This window comes from Pinus tabuliformis, chromosome 4_1 (genome assembly GCF_031772625.1).
Source record: "Pinus tabuliformis cultivar Carrire ecotype Pingquan chromosome 4_1, CPIR1, whole genome shotgun sequence".
NCBI classification, from domain to species: domain Eukaryota; kingdom Viridiplantae; phylum Streptophyta; class Pinopsida; order Pinales; family Pinaceae; genus Pinus; species Pinus tabuliformis.
In genome coordinates, this window is record NC_142303.1 from 454,922,307 (window position 1) to 454,942,715 (window position 20,409).

The 20,409-nt window shown below is 40.4% G+C and overlaps 1 protein-coding gene across 1 annotated transcript; it reads left to right on the plus strand.

The window, feature by feature from the left end:
- The first annotated feature begins 18,921 nt into the window (after positions 1-18,921).
- Positions 18,922-20,053, plus strand: LOC149176336 (uncharacterized). The gene has a single exon (XM_089419905.1). It carries the CDS (start codon positions 19,102-19,104, stop codon positions 19,864-19,866), a length of 765 nt encoding a protein of 254 aa, XP_089276031.1. The 5' UTR covers positions 18,922-19,101; the 3' UTR covers positions 19,867-20,053.
- The last annotated feature ends 356 nt before the right edge of the window (positions 20,054-20,409 follow it).

Consider the following 20,409-nt stretch of genomic DNA (forward strand, 5'->3'; position numbering starts at 1 on the left):
GTATATATGGATGTGGTTCCCCTTTATGTACGTGGAGTCATGTTTGGTAGTCCATACATGTAAATGTTTGATGCAATATTTATGAGGAGAGCTAACTAGTATTGGCTCATCAAGGATGGAAAATTGTTCATCATCAATGTGCACAAAGGCAAGTCGAAAATTACACTGGTAAGTGTCAACCAAGCCATGAAATTGATCAATTCCAGCAAGAAATTGTAGGTTTTAACCCCATACATAAATTACCTACATACGAATTCTAAAACACAAAAAATAAACAATGTGAGAGCATCACACATAAAACACATATACACAGAGATTTTCCCCTAGATCCCAAAACCGGGACTACCAAATTTATTTTTCATTATGTTCCTTTCAATGTTACAATACATATTTATACATGCCGAAGCATCCAATACCATGGACCGAAAACCATTGCATCCAAAACCATGGACCAAAAACCATCGCGTCCAAAACCATGTGCGAAAACCATGCACAAAACCATAGGTAGGTCCACCCAACCTAATATAGGGTCCAAAAAAAATTTTCTCAGGGCACTGCCCCAGATCCTGTAGAGGGGGGCTAACCGCCCCCCCTCTAATCCCCCTGTAAACTACGTGGGCTAGTCGTGGAAAGAATATAACACAACCCAACATTCTCCCAATTGTTGTTTTCTTTCCATAGGGGGCCACAAGAGAGCTTAGTCATTTATCTAGCCTTGAAACGCCCATTGTTTCTCTACACCAAGAGAACTTCTCAGAGCTCACAAATTTTTTCAATGCATCTGCAGTATTTTTCAAAGTGTCCACCTTTACCAGCAACACCTTTTTTTCTTCTATCATATCCCTCACAAAGTGATACTGAACATCAATGTGCTTTGTCTTTGAATGATAAGCAGGGTTCTTTGCCAAGAAAATTGCACTTTGGCTGTCACAGTCTATCCTTATAGCTCCCTGTACTAACCCCATACTTGAACACAATCTCTACAACCAAACTGCTTCCTTGCTTGCATGAGTGGCTGCCATGTATTCTGCCTCTGTAGTTGATAGTGCCACTACAGATTGTTTCTTACTCATCCAAATGACTGCACCTCCAAATAGGTCAAACACATACCCACTTGTAGATCTTCTTTGATCTAGATATCCAGCCCAATCTGCATCAACAAAGCCATGAATATCCAACACTTTGTACAATCCTGGTCTTCCTTAGTAACATAAACCATAATCACTAGTGCCACACAAATACATGAAAACCCGCTTCACTATTATCGAGTGCTCCTTCCCTAGTTTTGACATAAACCTGTTCAATATTCCCACTGCATGTGCAATGTCTGGTCTAGTACAGACCATTTCATACATCAGGCTACCGACTGCACTTGCATATGGAACACGGCATATGTCCTCTTCCTCTTCTTGTGTCTTGGGACACTGTTCAGCAGATAACTTCACACCTACATGAATAGGAACCTTCACCGGTTTACTATCCTGCATATTAAACCTCTGCAGTATTATCTCGACATACTTCCTCTAGTTTAACGAGAGCTTCCTCTTTGCCTAATCTCTTTTAATTTCCATGCCCAAAATATAGTTTGCATCACCAAGATCTTTCATGTCGAATTTGAAGGACAATTGGGTTTTCAAATCCTGGATAATTTCTTTGTCATTTCCAACCAACAACATATCATCCACATACAAGACCAGATAAATAACACGATCACCAATTAATTTAAAATACACACAGTGATCTGCTTTGCTTCTAGTGAAGCGAAGTCCCCATACAGAGAATTATTTAACTTGCATACCAGTTATTTCTTACTCTTCACCGCAAAACCTTTAGGTTGGTTCATGTAGATCTCCTCTTCCATATCCTCGTGAAGAAATGGTGTCTTCACATCCATTTGTTCTACCTCAAAATCAAAAGTAGTAGCAACAAATAAAAGTAATCTAATAGAAGCTACCTTGGCAACAGGAGAAAAAATATCACCAAAATCAATTCCTGACACCTGGGAATAACCTTTTGCTACCAACCGAGCTTTGTATTTCTCCACTTTTCCTTCTGCATTTGTATTCTTTTTGAACACCCATTTGCTGCCAATGGGTTTCCTTCCAGCCGGAAACTCCACCAGATCCCAAGCCTCATTTTTGTGCAAAGATGCCATTTCATCAACCATGGCCTCTTTCCAAAGTTTTCCATCCTCTGAATCTACTGCTTCCTTCACAGTTTTGGGATCATCATCAGCAAAATTTGAAAAGAAAGCAGATGGACTACACCTTTCTAGCTGCCTTCTTTCTCGAACTGATCTTCTCACACCCGGAGTGTGCGGCTCTTCATCTTCTGATTCCTCTTCTGCTGTAGAGTCTAATTCTTCCTCCTTAAGATCAAACTCTATCTTCTTAGGTTCCTTTGATGGGACTTCATGTTTAATAACATCTTTCACCTCTCTGAACACCACATCTCTGTTGTACACAACCTTCCTTGTTACTAGGTTCCAAAGCTTATAACCCTTTAAACCATCCTTATACCCGATAAAGATGCACTTTTCAGATTTACTATCCAACCTGGTTCTTTTCTCCTTTGGAAAAAGTACATATGAATCACATCCAAATACCCTCAGATGTGAAAGAGAGGGTTTCTTACCAGTCCATACCTCTTCTGGAGTCTTATCCTCCAACACTGATGAAGGTGATATGTTGACCAGGTAACATGTTGTCTCCACTGCCTCTGCCCAAAATTCTTGTCCTAACCCAGCACCACTAAGCATGCTTCTTCCCCTTTCGATCAACGTCTTGTTCATTCTTTCTGCAACTCCATTTTGCTCAGGTGTATATGGAGTGATCTTCTGCCATGTTATACCACACTTCTTACATAATTCCTCAAATTCCTTACTGCAAAACTATCCACTGTTATCTGTCCTCAACACCTTTATCTTCTTCTCTGTCTGGTTTTCCATCACTGCCTTAAATTCTTTAAACCTGTCAAAGACTTCTGATTTCTTTTTAAGGAAATATATCCATGTATTCCTTGAGAAGTCATCTATAAATGATACATAGTACACAAACTTACCCAGTGATGGAACCTTCACAGGTCCAAACACATCACTATGCACAAGCTCTAATATCTGTTTCGCCCTCTTACCACCAGAGGGGAAACTCACCCGATTCTGCTTCCCATATACACAATTTTCACACAAATCAAAATCCAGAGAGTTATTACTCATACCTTCTACCATACCTTTACCATGAAGTATTCGAAGGCCCTTCTCTCCAATATGTCCAAGCCTTTGATGCCACAACATGGTCTTTTCTCCAGAGACCACTAGATTTTTTGCTCTACTTTTAGGAACCACAGAATTGTTGCACCCATCAACAACAGTGCTACCTTGCAGCTTGTACAGAGTTCCAATTCGAACTCCCCGCATCAATACCAGTGCTCCCCGAACCATCTTGCAGGTATCCTTCTCGAACACTGTTTTTACACCTGCATCATCCATCTTGCTTACGGAAATCAGATTTTTGGCCAATGTAGGAATATGCAGAACACTCGGAAGTGTTCTAACCCTTCCACCTTGCAACTTCAACTTTACTTTTCCACAACCAATGATTCTAGCCTTCCTATCATCCCCTAAGAAGAAATCACCACCATCGTATTTCTCATACTCACAGAACCACTCTCTTTGGGGAGTGAAGTAAAAGGATGCACCTGAGTCAATCAACCATGCCTCATGATCTACATGTGTACTTGAAGAAGCCAAGTACACATCCCCACCTTCATCTGAGGTGGTTTTCGCCATTGCAGAAGGAGCATCATCAGATCCCTTTCCTTTGTCAGGAGCTTGAGATTTACAGTCCCTTTTTTAGTGCCTTTTCTTTCCGCATTTCCAGCACACCACCTTTACAGGTTTTTCTGGAGATTTAGATCTCCCTCTAGACTTAGTTCTCCCACTCAATGACTTATTTTTGTTTCTTTTCTGGGACCATCCTCATACAGACAAGGCATCACCATTCTGGCTCTCCATATTTTTCCGTCTCATCTCCTCTATCAGCAAGGATCAGACTATTTCATCAAACTGCAAGGTAGTTGCATTGCTACCTATTGCAATAATCAGACTATCCCACGAATTTGGTAGAGAACACAACAAACTGATGCACTTATCTTCAACTGAAATTTTAATATCAACAGATAATAACTGACTTACCATTGTATTAAATGCGTTCAGATGTTTTGTCACCGAGTCTCCATCTTTCATCCTTAGGTTATACAGCTTTTTCCATAAGAACAGTTTATTCACCAAAGACTTAGATTGGTACAAAGTCCCTAACCTGTCCCACAAAGCCTTCGTCGTAGCTTCCCCTGATACATTCAGAAATACTGAATTTGAGACACACAATCGTATTGTGCTCTTTGCCTTCCGATCCAACACCTTCCATTCTTCATCGGACACTCCCATTGGTTTAATACCTGGATCTACCGCGATCCACTGATCTTTATCCACCAACAGATCCTACATCTTGAGTTTCCACAACTCAAAACTCTGACCATTAAATTTCTCGATCTCTATCTTTCCACTGCTCGCCATCTTCTTTTACCACCAAAATCGATCCCGTAGATCTCCCACTGAATAGGGTCTACCACAGGCCCGAGCAAAACCCCTCAGCAATAAAGGCGTCCCCTTGAAGCCAAAACAACTCTGATACCAAATGTAGGTTTTAACCCCGTACAGAAATTACCTGCATACGAATTCTAAAATACAAAAAATAAACAATGCGAGAGCATAACACATAAAACACATATACATAGAGATTTTCCCCTGGATCCCAAAGCCGAGACTACCAGCGTGATTTTTCATTATGTTCCTTTCAATGTTACAATACATATTTATACATGTCGAAGCATCCAATACCATGGAACGAAAACTATCGCATCCAAAACCATGGACCGAAAACCATCGCGTCCAAAACCATAGGTAGGTCCACACTTCTATAGTAAAGTCCCCATTTGATACTTGTTTTGGATATTATTTGCCACCTTCACCTTTGGATATTGCATATGGGCATCAAGGAGGAGTGAGGGAAGATCTTACAGGAGATTCTTTGAGGGCTGAAAAATTTATAGAGAAGGTCAGGCAGATCCATCTACAGATACAGGAAACACTACAGAAGTCGCAGGAGAAGTATAAGGCTAGGCTTGATCAGCACATAATAGAGAAATCATTCAAGGTGGGAGACAGAGTATGGCTACAGTTGAAAAAGGAGAGGTTGTAGGGGCCTAGTAAGAAAATCAAGGCTCTAAGGTATGGTCCCTTTGAGATACTGGAAAATGTGGGTGATAATGCCTATCGAATCAGTTTACCACCATATATGCACATTTACTCAGTTGTGAATGTATAGAATTTGAAACTCTATGAGCCTTCCATGCTAGATAAGGAAGAGGAACGGGTCCTACCTTCTGTGGATGATTTAGCACCAGACACTCAGGAAGAGTTAACATAAGATATAGTTTTGCAGAAGAGGTCTAGAACTACAAGACAAGGGTAGCATGACCTTTGGAATATTGGGTTGAAAGGACAACTTCCAAGCAAATCTAAATGGCACGCCAAAGAGAAGGTGGAGGAAAACGTTCCTCACCTCATTTAGTAAAAGATTTTGGGGACAAAAAACCTCCAAAAATGGGGAGGTGGAATATTAATTGGATCATTGTATTGTTTTTCATCCATCTCGATGCATTTGGAGTGGAAAAAGTGGAGGAATTAGGGCATGGGACCGTTTTTACCGGCGGGACCCAGTTTGGCGAAACGGGGTTTGAAACCTTCTAGGAGAATTTTTAGTCATAAAACGATGTTTTTTGGGGGAAAAACTTTGTCACTATAACACGCTTCTTTTTATGCTATTCTACACGCAGAGCCCTTTCCAACAACACAAGAAGCGCATCAATCAGAGTCTGTATGCAAAAGTTATGCCACTCAGAAGTTGACCTTCCTATTTTCACACCTATAGTTCGGGAGGATGTCATGTCAGCCCCCATTATTCATGGAAAAGAGGCTAGCCACATGTTTGTGATGTAAAAGACTCTAGAAGAGTCTATTTTGTAACTCTAGTTAAGAGTTGATGTAGTCAAACTTAACCACTAGTAGGCTATCAAGTTGTGTTATAACTGGGCCACTAGGAGGAAGAGGCATTCCATTCTTTCGAGAGAATTTTGTTCCATATATGGGAAAAGGTAGCCAGGAGATATAGGAGGTAGAGCACACTGAGAGGATTTGTGCACTATAGTAGCCCCGGACCACAGACATTAGTTCTTTGTACCTACAACCATATTTCCAGATAAAGAAAGAGAGTCAAGCGACGTCACCTTCCAGCTGGGTTTTCCCCCAAGAGGGTTTCCCAGAGAGCATTTCTTCTGTCTTGTGTGTATGTGTGATTATTTTTTCGTTCTCTACTTTTCTTCATAATTTTCATTCGCATGCATACACTAATTACAGTAAAATCTAAAGATCTAGAAATTAAATAAAACTGTAATAATGTAGAATCTCATATTTTTAATATAGTATTATCAGATATGTTGTGATGAACTGTTCAGTGGAATATCCACGACATTTTACAGATCACCCCAAATGTGATCCACTTTAGCCAGGAGACCATCTGTATAGTTTGGTTACACAAGAAGCCATACAATTCGTTGATCCAAACCTCTGAGAGATCCTTCATCCAAATAAATAAATTTTCCAATTAGCATCCCAATCTCAACTAGGGCCCCTCTAGTCCAAAGTTCTAATGGCATGCCCGAGAGCTTCACCCATACCAACATTCTACATGACACCTCCATCGCTGGATTAAATCTGATATACCAATGTTGTATATCCAAATTGCTGTGACCTCGAACCCAATTAGATTGCATGATTCACAAAGCATCCTCCTCATGTAAGAAATGAAATCCATACCAATTCTTTAGTAGTATGTTGATCTTCGATCTGTACTTTAATATTTGGATCCAATGAAATTTCGTGCACTACTTCATGCCCACCACATCCATCTTCCTAAACTCCCAATGACCCACAAGTGTCTTCTTTTTCAAACTAGAAACCTTGTCCTTGTAAATGTCCTTTCCAAATACTGGTTGCTTAATCTCCAATGCGACCTTAACAACTAATTTTTTTTGGCATGGTTGATCCCTGTGAAAATAGTGCTCCACTAAAGACTGAGAGTGTATAGAATTAGGGTTAAAATTATCACCATCCACCCTAGATGGAATGTGAGAGAAACCTTCATATGTCATATTTTGCCTATACTTAGCTTGTGCCTCCAAAGTAGATTGTATGAGGGATTTTAGATCCGGAGAACATCTACTCTACGTGAAAACCATATGTGTATAGGATCCAAACGAAAAATATAATGTCGTCGACACCTGGCTCCCGCCTATCGATGTGGCAAGGGGAAGCCACACCTCGAAAATGACAATCCCGGAGGACCAACCATAAGTAGAAAGCTAAACTAGAATACAAGAACAGAACAATGAATAAGTCGTCCACCTAATCACTGCCCAAATTTAATGGGACATAAAAACCATCAAATCCAAGAAACTTACTTATCGGGGTGGCGAACATAAAGGGAAATCCCAAAATCCACTTCATTAAATATTTGTCGCTTATGGCCTTATCAGTATCAATGTGGATGGATACAATGGAAGAACGTTATAACCCAAGAAATACACTTATGTGTAATGAAGGGTTTGAGAATTACGACGACGAGCTAATAGGAGCAACTCGTTAAGATAAATGGAGAAAAAATGATAAACAAGTGGCAACATTCGAGACAGTCACCATCCTATGTGCCACCTCATATACATGGTTGTAAATCATATGGGTGCAACAACGTTTCAAAGAGAATTGTGCTCGAATTAATAGTAATAAATGAAGATGGAAAGATCTACACAAGTCATTAATCACCTTTATTGCATCCCATATCCATTCCATGATCGCACTAGAATTTAAAAAAAATATCGGTTTTGTGAAAATACCGTTGATTTAGCCCATAGGAAAACTACCCATCGGCCCCGAGTTCACCACCTGCAAACAAGGATACCCTGTTAAACAAATCATCCTAGATAGGAAGGAACCAATCTCCGTCTAGAAAGAAATAGTCCTCCAGCCAATGTAGCAATATGTCTTCCACTACACGAGTACAACATACATAAAGCAGAAAATATGAATCAAATAGAGGATAAATGTGTTATGGATTCCAAAAATAAGAGACCATAGGCGAAAAGAAACATAGTCATATTAGAAAAAAAATATAGGTGAAAGTACATAAAAGCTTCATTATCCCCAAAAACCAAGTCGTGGATATAAATATTGATGATCTAACATCCAAATGAAAACAAAAAACCATGACCGTTTATACTATGAAAACTGATGCATTCCCGTGGGCATTCCAATGGATCTCTATAGTGAAAAAATAAAAGCTTCCACACTTCAAGCCTTGATGACCGACTACCGAAAAGTCTCATGTTCTTCAAAGATCTATTGTAACTCCCCGATGGGAAAAAAACAAGAAATCATCAACCTTGTAATTTCAATCACCTTATTCCACCTCGACAAATGAAAAAACTCTAGATATCTTAATTAGGGGAATTTTGAGGTCTAGAATGGGCCTCCTAAGAAAAATGTACAACAGAAATAAAGTTTATAAGAACCAATAGGATTCAAGATGATGATGTCAACCATGAGGGATGATTCACCATTTTTGGAGTAAAAAAGTAAAAAGATTAAAAAACAATAAAATAATAAAACTACTTTTCAACTCGTATTTTCAACTTAACTACCTAAGGTTTTACACAAATTTTGAGTAGGAATACTCATTGGATGCAAAATTTAAGTCCTCATCCAATGAGTACCCATGTTGCATAATTTTGATGGACCTTTCTACATGAAAAATGAGAAATACATGAAAAAACATGATTGCAATCACATTTTTCATGTAGGAGGGTCCGTTGAAAGTATGCAACATGGGTACTCCTTGGATGAGGAATCAAATTTTGCATCCAACGAGTGCTTCCGCTTGAAATTTGAGTAAACCCATAGGGAGATAAGTTTAAAATATGAGTTGAAAAAAAATAAAAAAAATAAAATTCTTTCTAAAATTTGATGATGCAATCTAATCTTATTTTATTATTTCCACTATTATTTTATAATTTCCTTAGGAGGCCCATTTTAGACCTCAAAATTCCCCTAGTGATTGATCTGATCATTCTAATTCAATCATCCCATAGCTTCTAGGAATTTAAGAAATTCTTAGACTTCATTAACCCTATGCCCCTCTGTCATTGTTCTCACCCCCCTGTATACAACTATTTTTCCTCATGCATGATATTCATATGTGATGAAAATTGTTTTCCATTTCATTTATGATAAGGTATGTTTTCACAACGGTCGCTATCCGCCTTGTTATATACTATTGAATGTTGCAACTAGTATATTATATAATGCTACAATTGATATGGGCTATCTAGAAATTGTTTGGGTATATGATAAAACACAAACAAAACATCATATATTATCTAATGGCTAGGATACAAAACATGAGATTGTTTTCCATCTTTAGAGTTGTAACATCTTTAGGGCAGATTGATCTTTCAACAACACAAAATACAAGGAAACAAAGGTCTAACATGGTAGGTTCGAGTTCCTTGAGCAATCAATTAGTGTTTTTTCTGTTCTGGAACTCACTATTTGTAACTTGCCCAATATATTAGTCTATATAGTATATTTAGGTTCTAAATTCTCTGTTTATTTGGTTTTGTGGATGAATGTAAACATGTTATGTTTTCACTCATACAACTTTGAAATCTTCAACTCTGTGTTGTTACACAGGGAACATTTTTAGTCAAAAGTTTATAAGCTGTAAAAACAACAAGAATATGTACTTTTTTTATTCTAATGAATAACAAAAAATAATTTTTGCACTAAAAAAAAGAAAAGAGAAAGAATGTAATGTAAAAAGACCCAATAATTTGAATAGAGACTATGGTTGGAATATTAGTAGAAGTCGGGTCCCTCTCCTATCCTCCTATTTTTTAGGTTTCTTTTGAGAACTATTTTGTTTATTTGTTTATCTTTGTAGATATTGGTGTCTTTTTTATAGTATTTGTTGTTGATTTATTCTTCATTAGAGTTTATTTTCTTGACCCTTCTTGTTTTCTTAAGTATTTTATCATCCTATTCATTCTTAACTCCTTTTAGTACTTTTGTTATTTGTTTAATGGGCTGAGCACCATATTTTATTGTTAACCCTATTTTATTTATTTATTACTTTTTTTTTGTATATATATATATATATTTCTTTTGATTTGTGTATATCTTTGTTTTATTTTACTTATTTATTTTTTATTTAGTTTATTTTATTTCCATTAATTATTTTTATTTATTAAATGATCTTGTCTTATCTTGACTCTTTTTTATAAATTTTGACTTCCCTACTTATTTAGAGTTTGATTTTGATTTTTTTTAATATTTGATTTTAATAAATTAATAAACTAATATCATAATTTAAATATTATTTTTCAAAAACTAGCCATTTAATATAGTCGTTACTTAATATAGATATTATTTTTCAAATATAATTGTTACTTAAAAATTTTGGCATCTATATTGCTATCTATTTAAGCCTTTGCCATGCCTAAAATTTATTTTATGTGATTTCCACTTAAAAACTTTGCTTAATTCATTATGGATCACTAAAACTTGAATATATATATATATATATATATATTAAATGTATTTTTTATCTTAGTTATAATAATTTATATTGTCAATTACTTTTTGTATAAAAACCAAGTACTAAACAACCTATTACACTTATTTAATATTAATTATAAAATTTTATTATTTAAAAAAAAATCATAAATTAAAATTTTATTTAATTTAAAAAAAAAAAATCATAAATTAAAATATTATTTAATTTTAAAAATTTGGAAAAAATGCTTAAACTTGTGACTATGAGATTTATTGTTTTTCCACTACAAAGTCCAGATTGGTTAGAAAAAAATACAAGCTTTGAAAGTTATGATTATAAAAGCGAGATTATGATTTCAAATGATATAAAGTGGTGTCTTTTTTCCGAGCTTGGTACATATTTTTAATTAGTTTTTTTAAATCAAATTAAATAAATTTATAATTTATAATTTTATTAATAAATTTAATAAGTAAAGTATGAATTCTAGTGTACAGAATTTGTGGGTGAATATTTAAATAAAATATTGTTAATTTTTAGTTATATAATATTTTGTAATTAACAAAATTATATATTATGTTTTCAATAATAATAGAATATTTACATTTAATATAAAAAATAAGAAATAATATTTAATAAATAAAGATGTAAATTTTAAAATATATTATTTTAATTATTTTATAATATTATTTTTTTTAACTAATTATATTTATGGCAAAAATATATAATTTATAGTTTTTAGAGTATTGAGAATCTTTATCTGTGTGTGAGGAAACTAGAGAGAAAACTCAAAAAAAAATTGTTCCGGGAAGAGGAAACCAAAGTCAAAGTCTTTGAAACAATTTACATCTAGAAGAGAGTTGATAGAAACCAAAATTTGAAACAATGAGCCTAGTGGTTATGTGCCAAATGCATACAAACCAAACAAAACCGCCAAAATTGACCAACCTGAGGCACATCATGGAGTCTGAGAGGCAAGAAGTTGATAGAAACCAAAACTTGAAGCAATGAGCCTAGTGGTTATGTGTCAAATGCATGCAAACCAAACCAAAACGCCAAAATTGACCAACCTGAAGCACATCATGGAGTTTGAGAGGCTAACGCTTGCCTGTGGAGGAGTCGCATTGGAGTTGCATTAAGGCCATGTTGGAGCCACCATGCACCTAAGCATTGCCTTGAGCCTGCGCGCTACCTAAGTCAGCTAGAACTTCTTCGATAATATAACATCCATAGTGTCACACCCCCAATTCTTTTTTCGTTAAATTGGTCGGGTGCAGCATCGCCTAAGTAATTAACATTCACCATTGTTATCTTACTTTACGAACTATGCCTTAACATTCATCATAAAACATGAATAACATATTAATGTGCGGAAACCATTAATATAACAACATCATAGAACAGCGGCATGAACACATTCATATACAAGAGAATTCTTTTATTATATATGAAGAATTTTTACAAGTGACTGGGAGCTTGGCTCCACCGGCGTTTTACCCAAGTCGGGCGCCCACCCGTGCAAGAGCGCACGGTGGTCTCACCACGACTTACCCAAATTACAACACAAGTTTTCTTTGTCCGAATGGGCGGGCGCGCCCGTGCACAACCCACGCCCAACACAACCCAAAACTTGTTCAACGTTCCGGCAGGCGGGCGCCTTAGAACGCCCTCCACCCGCGCCTTCGTCCACCCAACACTATGTCGAGTTCATCGTGCAGCCATGCCCGGCGGGTGGGCACATATCTTGTATCAATACCGCGCTGCACCTCTTGTCCCTCGCATCTCTTGTTGAGATCAAGTGCAAAGAGCGATGGTTCAAATGTCTAGCCTCACCGCTTGTTTATACGCCTCCTTGCGTGGAGGTCGCGCCCTCGACTGACCCTTCCACATATCTCCAACTGCCGCGTGCAAACAATCGCTCAACGTCTTTGGAGGTCGGCTCGCCCATGGTGCGGGACCGCCCCACAATCCGTCCTTCGTTTGCCTTCGCTCCTCGGTCGGCTTGACTAGACGAGCTCCCCCAACTCGCCATATAAGTGTGGAACGCCATTCTGCCCGCGCATATCAACATAGCGCCTCATCCTTGGTCGCTCCGCGTACTGTTTTATGCCTTAGTTGCTTTCGTGGAGTGGGTGGAGCGCGCGCCTGGTTGGTATCAACCGCAGGGCGTTACATCCTCCCCCACTCGAAATCATTGTTGCCCTCGACAATCCCGACTGCCTCAGTATCTTCCGTTCATACTTTGCAATCTTCTTCTTCCATCTCCAAAGTGAGTCCTCTGATTCCCAGCTTTCCTCCTCCGGTGCATTCTTCCATCTGACAAGATACTCCCGTTTCATGTGGCAACCAATCCCTGTAGTTCTGTAGCTCAAAATCTTATCCAACTCCAGTCCTGGCTTGTCCACAATCCCGGCTGGTCCTCTCGGCGGTTCAGCTCTCTCTGGATGATCAGCATCAAGTCTGCATCTCTTCAACTGACTCATGTGAAAAACTGGATGCTTCATGTGCATATGGTGCGGAAGCTCCAGCTCATAAGCAACTTCCCCCACTCTCTTCTTCACTTGGAATGGTCCCTCATACTTCCGTGTCAGTTTGCTCGCAGTCCCCTTGGCTAGCTGAAACTGCTCCCCGATAATCTTGAGAAACACCATATCTCCCACACTGAAGTGCGCATCCCGTCTTCCTCGATCAGCCCATTTCTTCATTCTCCTTGCAGCTTTGTGCAAGCGCAACCGTGCCAACTCCAAGGTCTCATCCCAAGCCTTCATGAATTTCTTCGCATGAGGACTCCTCAAGAAACCTCCTGTCACTACGGTATGCGGTGCAACCGGCATCTGCCCATTCACCAACTCAAATGGACTATACCCCGTCGCAGAACTCTTTTGAATATTGTAGCTGAACTGAGCAATATCCAAGAGTTCAAGCCAATTCTTCTGATCAGCCGTCACATAATGTCTCAAGTAATCCTCCAGCAATGCGTTGATCCTCTCGGTCTGCCCATCTGTCTGCGGATGGTAACTCGAACTCATCAACAACTCTGTCCCGACTAACTTGAACAATGTGGTCCAAAATCTGCCTGTAAAACGCGGATCTCTATCTGACACGATGCTTAATGGCATCCCCCAATACTTCACTATGTTCTTAAAGAACAACTCCGCAGTCCGCTCGGCTCCACAAGGTATCTTTGTTGGAACAAAGACAGCATACTTGGAAAAACGATCAACCACGACCATGATCCCATTATACCCCTGAACCTGTGGCAACTGAGTGATGAAGTCCATCGAGACACTCATCCATGGTCTCTCAGGAATCGGTAAAGGCTGCAACAGTCCTCCTTGCCTCTGAGTATCCGATTTGTCCTGCTGACAAATGATGCATGTATGTACATACTCCTCTACATCCTCTCGCATCTTCTCCCAAAAGAATCCTCTCTCCAACAATGCCAAAGAACGACGCATCCCTGGGTGGCCAGCCCATGGTGAGTCGTGGCACTCCTTCAAAAGGTGCCTCCTGAGCCCAGATGACTTTGGAACATAGAGTCGGTTTCCAAAGAACAAGAACTCGTCTCGTAGAAAGAACTTTCGTGTCTTCCCCTCCTTTATCTGCTTCACTATATTCTGCGCCAAAGTATCAGTTTCAACACTTTCCTTGAGCTTATTCTGCATCTCTTCTGACATCTGAACTCGACTCCTACTCCTAGCTGCCCGGTCTTCTCCTTCCAATGCTGCAAGTTGTCCCTTCCTGCTAAGGGCATCTGCTACCGCATTGTGTCTTCCCGGTCTATACTCGATAGTCATGTCGAATTCTGCCAAGAAGTCCTGCCAACGAGCTTGCTTCGCAGAAAGCTTCGGTTGTGATGCAAAATAACTTGCTGCAACGTTGTCCGTCTTGACAACAAACGGCTTCCCAATCAGGTAATGCCTCCACACATGAAGACAGTGAATGATTGCAGTCATCTCCTTCTCATGAACCGGATACCTTCGTTCTCTATCCTGCAACTTCCGACTCTCATACACCACCGGATGCCCATCCTGCGTAAGAACCCCTCCTATGGAAAAATCCGAAGCATAAGTGTGTACCTCAAACGGTCTCTCGAAGTCAAGCAACTTCAGTATCGATGCTATAACCATCCTCTTCTTCAAGTCATCAAATGCCTTTTGACATTTATCCGTCCAACTCCACCTCTTGTCTTTCTTCAATAGGTCTGTCAGTGATGATGTTACCTTGGAGTACCCCTCTACGAACTTCCGTTGGTAGTTGGTCATGCCCAAAAACACCCTCATCTCATGGACATTCTTCGGTTCAACCCAGTCCTCGATCGCCTTCACTCTGCTCGGCTCCATCCGTATGTACCCTTGACCAACAATATGCCCAAGGAACAGAATCTCGGTCTGAGCGAACACACACTTAGACTTCTTCAAGAACAACTGATTTGCCCTCAGTGCCTCGAACACCATCGCCAAGTGCTTCTTATGATCCTCCATGTTGTCACTGAACACCACTATATCGTCCAAGTACACTACTACGAACGAATCCAAGTATGGTTGTAGGACATCATTCATCAAAGTGCAAAACGTAGCAGGAGCATTGCACAACCCGAATGGCATAACAAGGAACTCAAAGCTACCATACCTTGTTACTATTGCGGTCTTCTTCTCATCTCCTTCAGCTATCCGCACTTGATAATACCCATGCCTCAAGTCCAGGGTGGAAAACACTCGGGCTTTCGCAAGCTTGTCAAAGCAATCAGCAGCCAATGGCAAAGGATACCTATTCCTTACTGTCTGCTTGTTCAATGCACGGTAATCACAGCACATCCGTAGCTCATTCGAATCCTTCTTTCGTTGGAACAATACCGGAGCTCCATAAGGGGACCTTGAAGGTCTAATGAAACCTGCATCAGCTAACTCCTTTAGCTGTCGTTTCAATTCCTCCAACTCAGGTCCTGACAACCGATAAGGTGCTTTAGCCGGGGGTTGCTTTCCTGGCTCAAGCTCAATGCTATGGTCCACTGCACGCCTTGGTGGAAGCTTCTTTGGTAGCTCATTAGGCATCAAATCCGCACATTTGGTCAGCACATCAGAAATCTCGGCTGGAGCAAGCGTCCTCACTCCATCACCTTCGACATCCTTGAACATCACCGCATATGTCTCCATATTTGATTCCTTCATAGCCTTCTCCAAACTTAGTGCAGAAACATGCTGCACCTTGACTTCCCTCCTTTGCCTATGAGTGGGCAAAGTTCAAGTTTGTGACTGTCTAACCAGCACCACCTCATCACAGAAGGGGACAACAATAGCCCTGTTGCCCTTCAAGAAATCTTGTTCGAGTATCATATCAAAGTCGTTCATCTCCATCACTGTGAAGTCCAACTGACCCTTCTAGTGTTTTATCTGCACAGGCACTTCGTGTGCCAAACCCGCCACTTTAGCTCTAGAGTTCACTGCCTTGACTTCCACATTTGATGGGAAGATCATCAGTGCAACCTCTTTTTCCAACCGTGTCGTCATGAAGTTATGAGTGGCCCCCGTGTCCACCAGAGCTTGAATGGTCTTGCCATGCCCCATCAAGTCCACGAAACCCAGACTATTCATCCATGATTTCTCCATAACTTTTCCCTGCATACATGTCTGTTCTCTGCTTTCATCAAGCAACGACTTCACTCCCTGTGAACCTACTCTGATACCACCTGTCACGCCCCCAATTCTTTTTTTGTTAAATTGGCTGGGTGCGGCATCGCCTAAGTAATTAACATTCACCATTGTTATCTTACTTTACGAACTACGCCTTAACATTCATCATAAAACATGAATAACATATTAATGTGTGGAAACCATTAATATAACAACATCATAGAACAGCAGCATGAACACATTCATATGCAAGAGAATTCTTTTATTATATATGAAGAATTTTTACAAGTGACTGGGAGCTTGGCTCCACCGGCGTTTTACCCAAGTCGGGCGCCCACCCGTGCAAGAGCGCACGGTGGTCTCACCATGACTTACCCAAATTACAACACAAGTTTTCTTTGCCCAAACGGGCGGGCGCGCCCGTGCACGACCCACGCCCAACACAACCCAAAACTTGTTCAACGTTCCGGTGGGCGGGTGCCTTAGAACGCCCTCCACCCGCGCCTTCGTCCACCCAACACTATGCCGAGTTCATCGTGCAGCCGTGCCCGGCGGGCGGGCACATCTCTTGTATCAATACCGCGCTGCACCTCTTGTCCCTCGCATCTCTTGTTGAGATCAAGTGCGAAGAGCGATGGTTCAAATGTCCAGCCTCACCGCTTGTTTATACACCTCCTTGCGTGGAGGTCGCGCCCTCGGCCGACCCTTCCACATATCTCCAACCGCTGCGTCCAAATAATCGCTCAACGTCTTTGGAGGTCGGCTCGCCCATGGTGCGGGACCGCCCCACAATCCGTCCTTCGTTTGCCTTCGCTCCTCGGTCGGCTTGACTAGACGAGCTCCCCCAACTCGCCATATAAGTGTGGAATGCCATTCTGCCCGCGCATATCAACATACCGCCTCATCCTTGGTCGCTCTGCGTACTGTTTTATGCCTTAGTTGCTTTTGTGGAGTGGGTGGAGTGGGTGGAGCGTGCGCCCAATTGGTATCAACTGCAGGGCGTTACACATAGGGACTCGGACAGGGTGGTGAAGAGGGGGGAGCATCAGCGACAAGAGGAGACAAATCATGGGAGGTAGGGGGATGAGCCATCAGCGTGGGTGATGGGAGGTGAAGATGAGCCCACAAGAGGAGAGTGTGAAGGCAAGGGAGCAGGAGAGGAGGGGATGGCACGTTAGGAGGAAAGTCGATTCTTACATCCCTCACTAGTCGCTTGAGGGAGGAGGAGGAATGGTTGTGAAAGGAAGAGAGCTCAACAATCCACCCTGTTGCTTCCGATTTCCCCTGCTCCCTCTCCTTGAGCAGGCGAGCCAGAAAGTTGCAGAGAGCCCAAAGCGTTCACTGGCCTCATCTTGTCTCTTCCTCCTCAAGATCCAACCCCTGATGCCTAATGTACGCTAGAATTCCATAATTGAAAAGAGCTTCAACAAAGGACTCATCGAAGGTAGTGGGTGGTTGTCCATGGCCCCTCCCCCTGCCAGGATGACGACCACAGTGTTTATTGAGATTCATGGCCAGGCGACAAAGGTCAAAGGGAGTAGAGGGAGAGTCAAAAGAAGTAGAAAAGTGTTTGAATAAGACAACCAAAAGAATAAACACTATCGAGAAACCATTGCGCAGAAAGTTACACACCCAAGCTTGACCAGCGAGAAAGATAGACTAGGGTAAGAAACCATAAGAAACCATAATTCCCTTGGTGAGGAATTTAAGACTCATTGATGCCACTTAGAGGGAGGCTCATGCGTGGGGATCATCGTCGTTTGGTTTGAAAGATTCGGGTCAATGTCCTAACGAGCACTCGAATCTGGGGAATTTTTTATACTATTTTATAATATAAAATATAATTCGATAATTAAATTATATATAGATAATCAAATTATTTTTAAGAAATATTTTCAGATAAAAATATATTTCAGCCACTATGCAAACGTCAATTTAATTTGCAAAGAAAATTAAATTAAGATGTCGTTTTCGAATGAGTCTTTTTATTCCGTCAGATCGCAGTCTTAATAAAACCATCCACGGCTTTCCAATCGCGGCTACAGCTGTCAAATTAACAAAAGCCGTCCACTTGAAATATCAGTGGACAATGGCTTTTTAGAAAGCGTTAAAGCCATCCAAGAAACAAAAACCATCAAAGGGAAATCCGGTGGCTGTTCAAAAACCGTTAACGCCATCAAATTAGCAAGAAAATGGGATTTCCAAATTCCAACTCCCTGGAAAGTATTAGAACATGTGCGAGGGTTTCCAAATTCAAACCCTATAAAGTTCATACGCTGACTCTGAGTTGGCTTTCCAGGCGATATCAGTGACGAATGAAAGTTCTAGTTGCGTCCAGATGAACCATGTCAAGTGGAGAAATTAAATTTGGTTGTCTGCCAACTAAGAGGAAGAAAAGAAAAATTGATAAGTAGCCATGTCATGTCTGACGTGATGAAACTGAAAGTGAGGCGCTCATGAAATCAAATTCAGTGATCAAATCAGATTTCGAAAAACGCGTAGACGCTACTGATTAAACAGCCAGTTGTCCAAACAAAATCCTCGGGCATTCATTTTATATAAATCCGCTGGTCTACTACATACACTCCCAGCCTCATTCGTTCACGAATCTTCACTGCACTAGTGTAGTAGCAACTCTGTGCGTCCCGAGTTCGAATCCTGCCACCATCATAATCTTTGTTTTAAAGATTCTTAGCGTCATAACCACGCTCTGAGTTAGATTCTTAATACCTTAACAACAACCCGACATGGCTAAACCTCCTTCAAATCGGAACGGCCAAAGTAGACCCGAAATACGCTCACTAAAGTCGAGGCAGTTCAAAGGAATTCGAATGAGAAAATGGGGGAAATGGGTGTCGGAAATTCGAATGCCCAATTCGAGGGGCAGAATTTGGCTGGGCTCCTATGACAGCCCGGAAAAGGCTGCCCGCGCCTATGACTGTGCCGTCTATTGTCTGAGAGGATCCAAGGCCAAGTTCAATTTTCCCGAGACCCCGCCGGAAATTCCCTGCGCCTCTTCTCTATCTCCGCCGCAGATTCAAGCCGCCGCGTCCAAGTTTGCCGCACAAGAATTCCGGCTGCCTCTGGAAGATGATCTGGCGTCCTCTTCCTCCCGTTGGGAAGCGGAATCCGGCATTGAAAGGCAACGGATTTCGGTGGAGCAGGGTCCAGAAATTTGGGATTCAGTTCTTGAAAACCTAGACAATTTCGAGTCTATACCTTTAGAGGATCTTTCCGAGTCCCCGCCGGAAATTCTGTGCGCCTCTTCTCTATCTCCGCCGCAAATTCAAGCCGCCGCGTCCAAGTTTGCTGCAGAAGAATTCCGGCTGCCTTTGGAAGATGATGCGGTGTCCTCTTTTTCCCCATCGGAAGCGGGATCCGGCATTGAAGGGCAACACATTTCGGTGGAGCAGGATACAGCAATTTGGGATTCAGTTCTTGAAGATATGGACATTCACGAGTCTACCTTTAGAGGATTTTACGCACTTACATATCTCCATGGAGGATTCTGAGAGTCTCTTCCAACCTACAGACGACTTGGTTGCAGGGGGTTTCTAAAGTTTCTTTACGGCCGCTGGAGATTTCTGCCACAAAAAATCAGAATATATACTTTTCTTTTAACAGAAAAGTCCCTAAGCGGAGTGACATTTTATTAATTGTTTATTTTTATAATGAAATTTATTTATTTATTATTATAAATTCTTTCGTTGAGGAAAAATGATATTTTATATTTATGGTTTATTTATTTATTTTTATTTTTATTTATTTAATAAATATTTCATTTGCGCATTTTAATTTTATGCGTTTTATCCCTGCATTAAAAAATATATAATCTAATTTTTTTTTTTTATCATTTATATAAAAAAATAAAAATTAATAGAGTACTCTTTCGATGAACACATTAGTTACTTCGTCGACTAAATCCCAAAAATATGATTAATCTGACAGACTAATATTCAAAAACCAACTAATTCAAAGCAATTACATTTTATCCTTTTAAAAAGTTTAAAATAAAAATTATGATATTCTTTCTTAAATCTAAATATTCACACGTA

Bases quoted from the DNA above. Each gene is read 5' to 3' on its own strand.
- LOC149176336 (XM_089419905.1), top strand. From the start codon at position 19,102: ATGGCTAAACCTCCTTCAAATCGGAACGGCCAAAGTAGACCCGAAATA.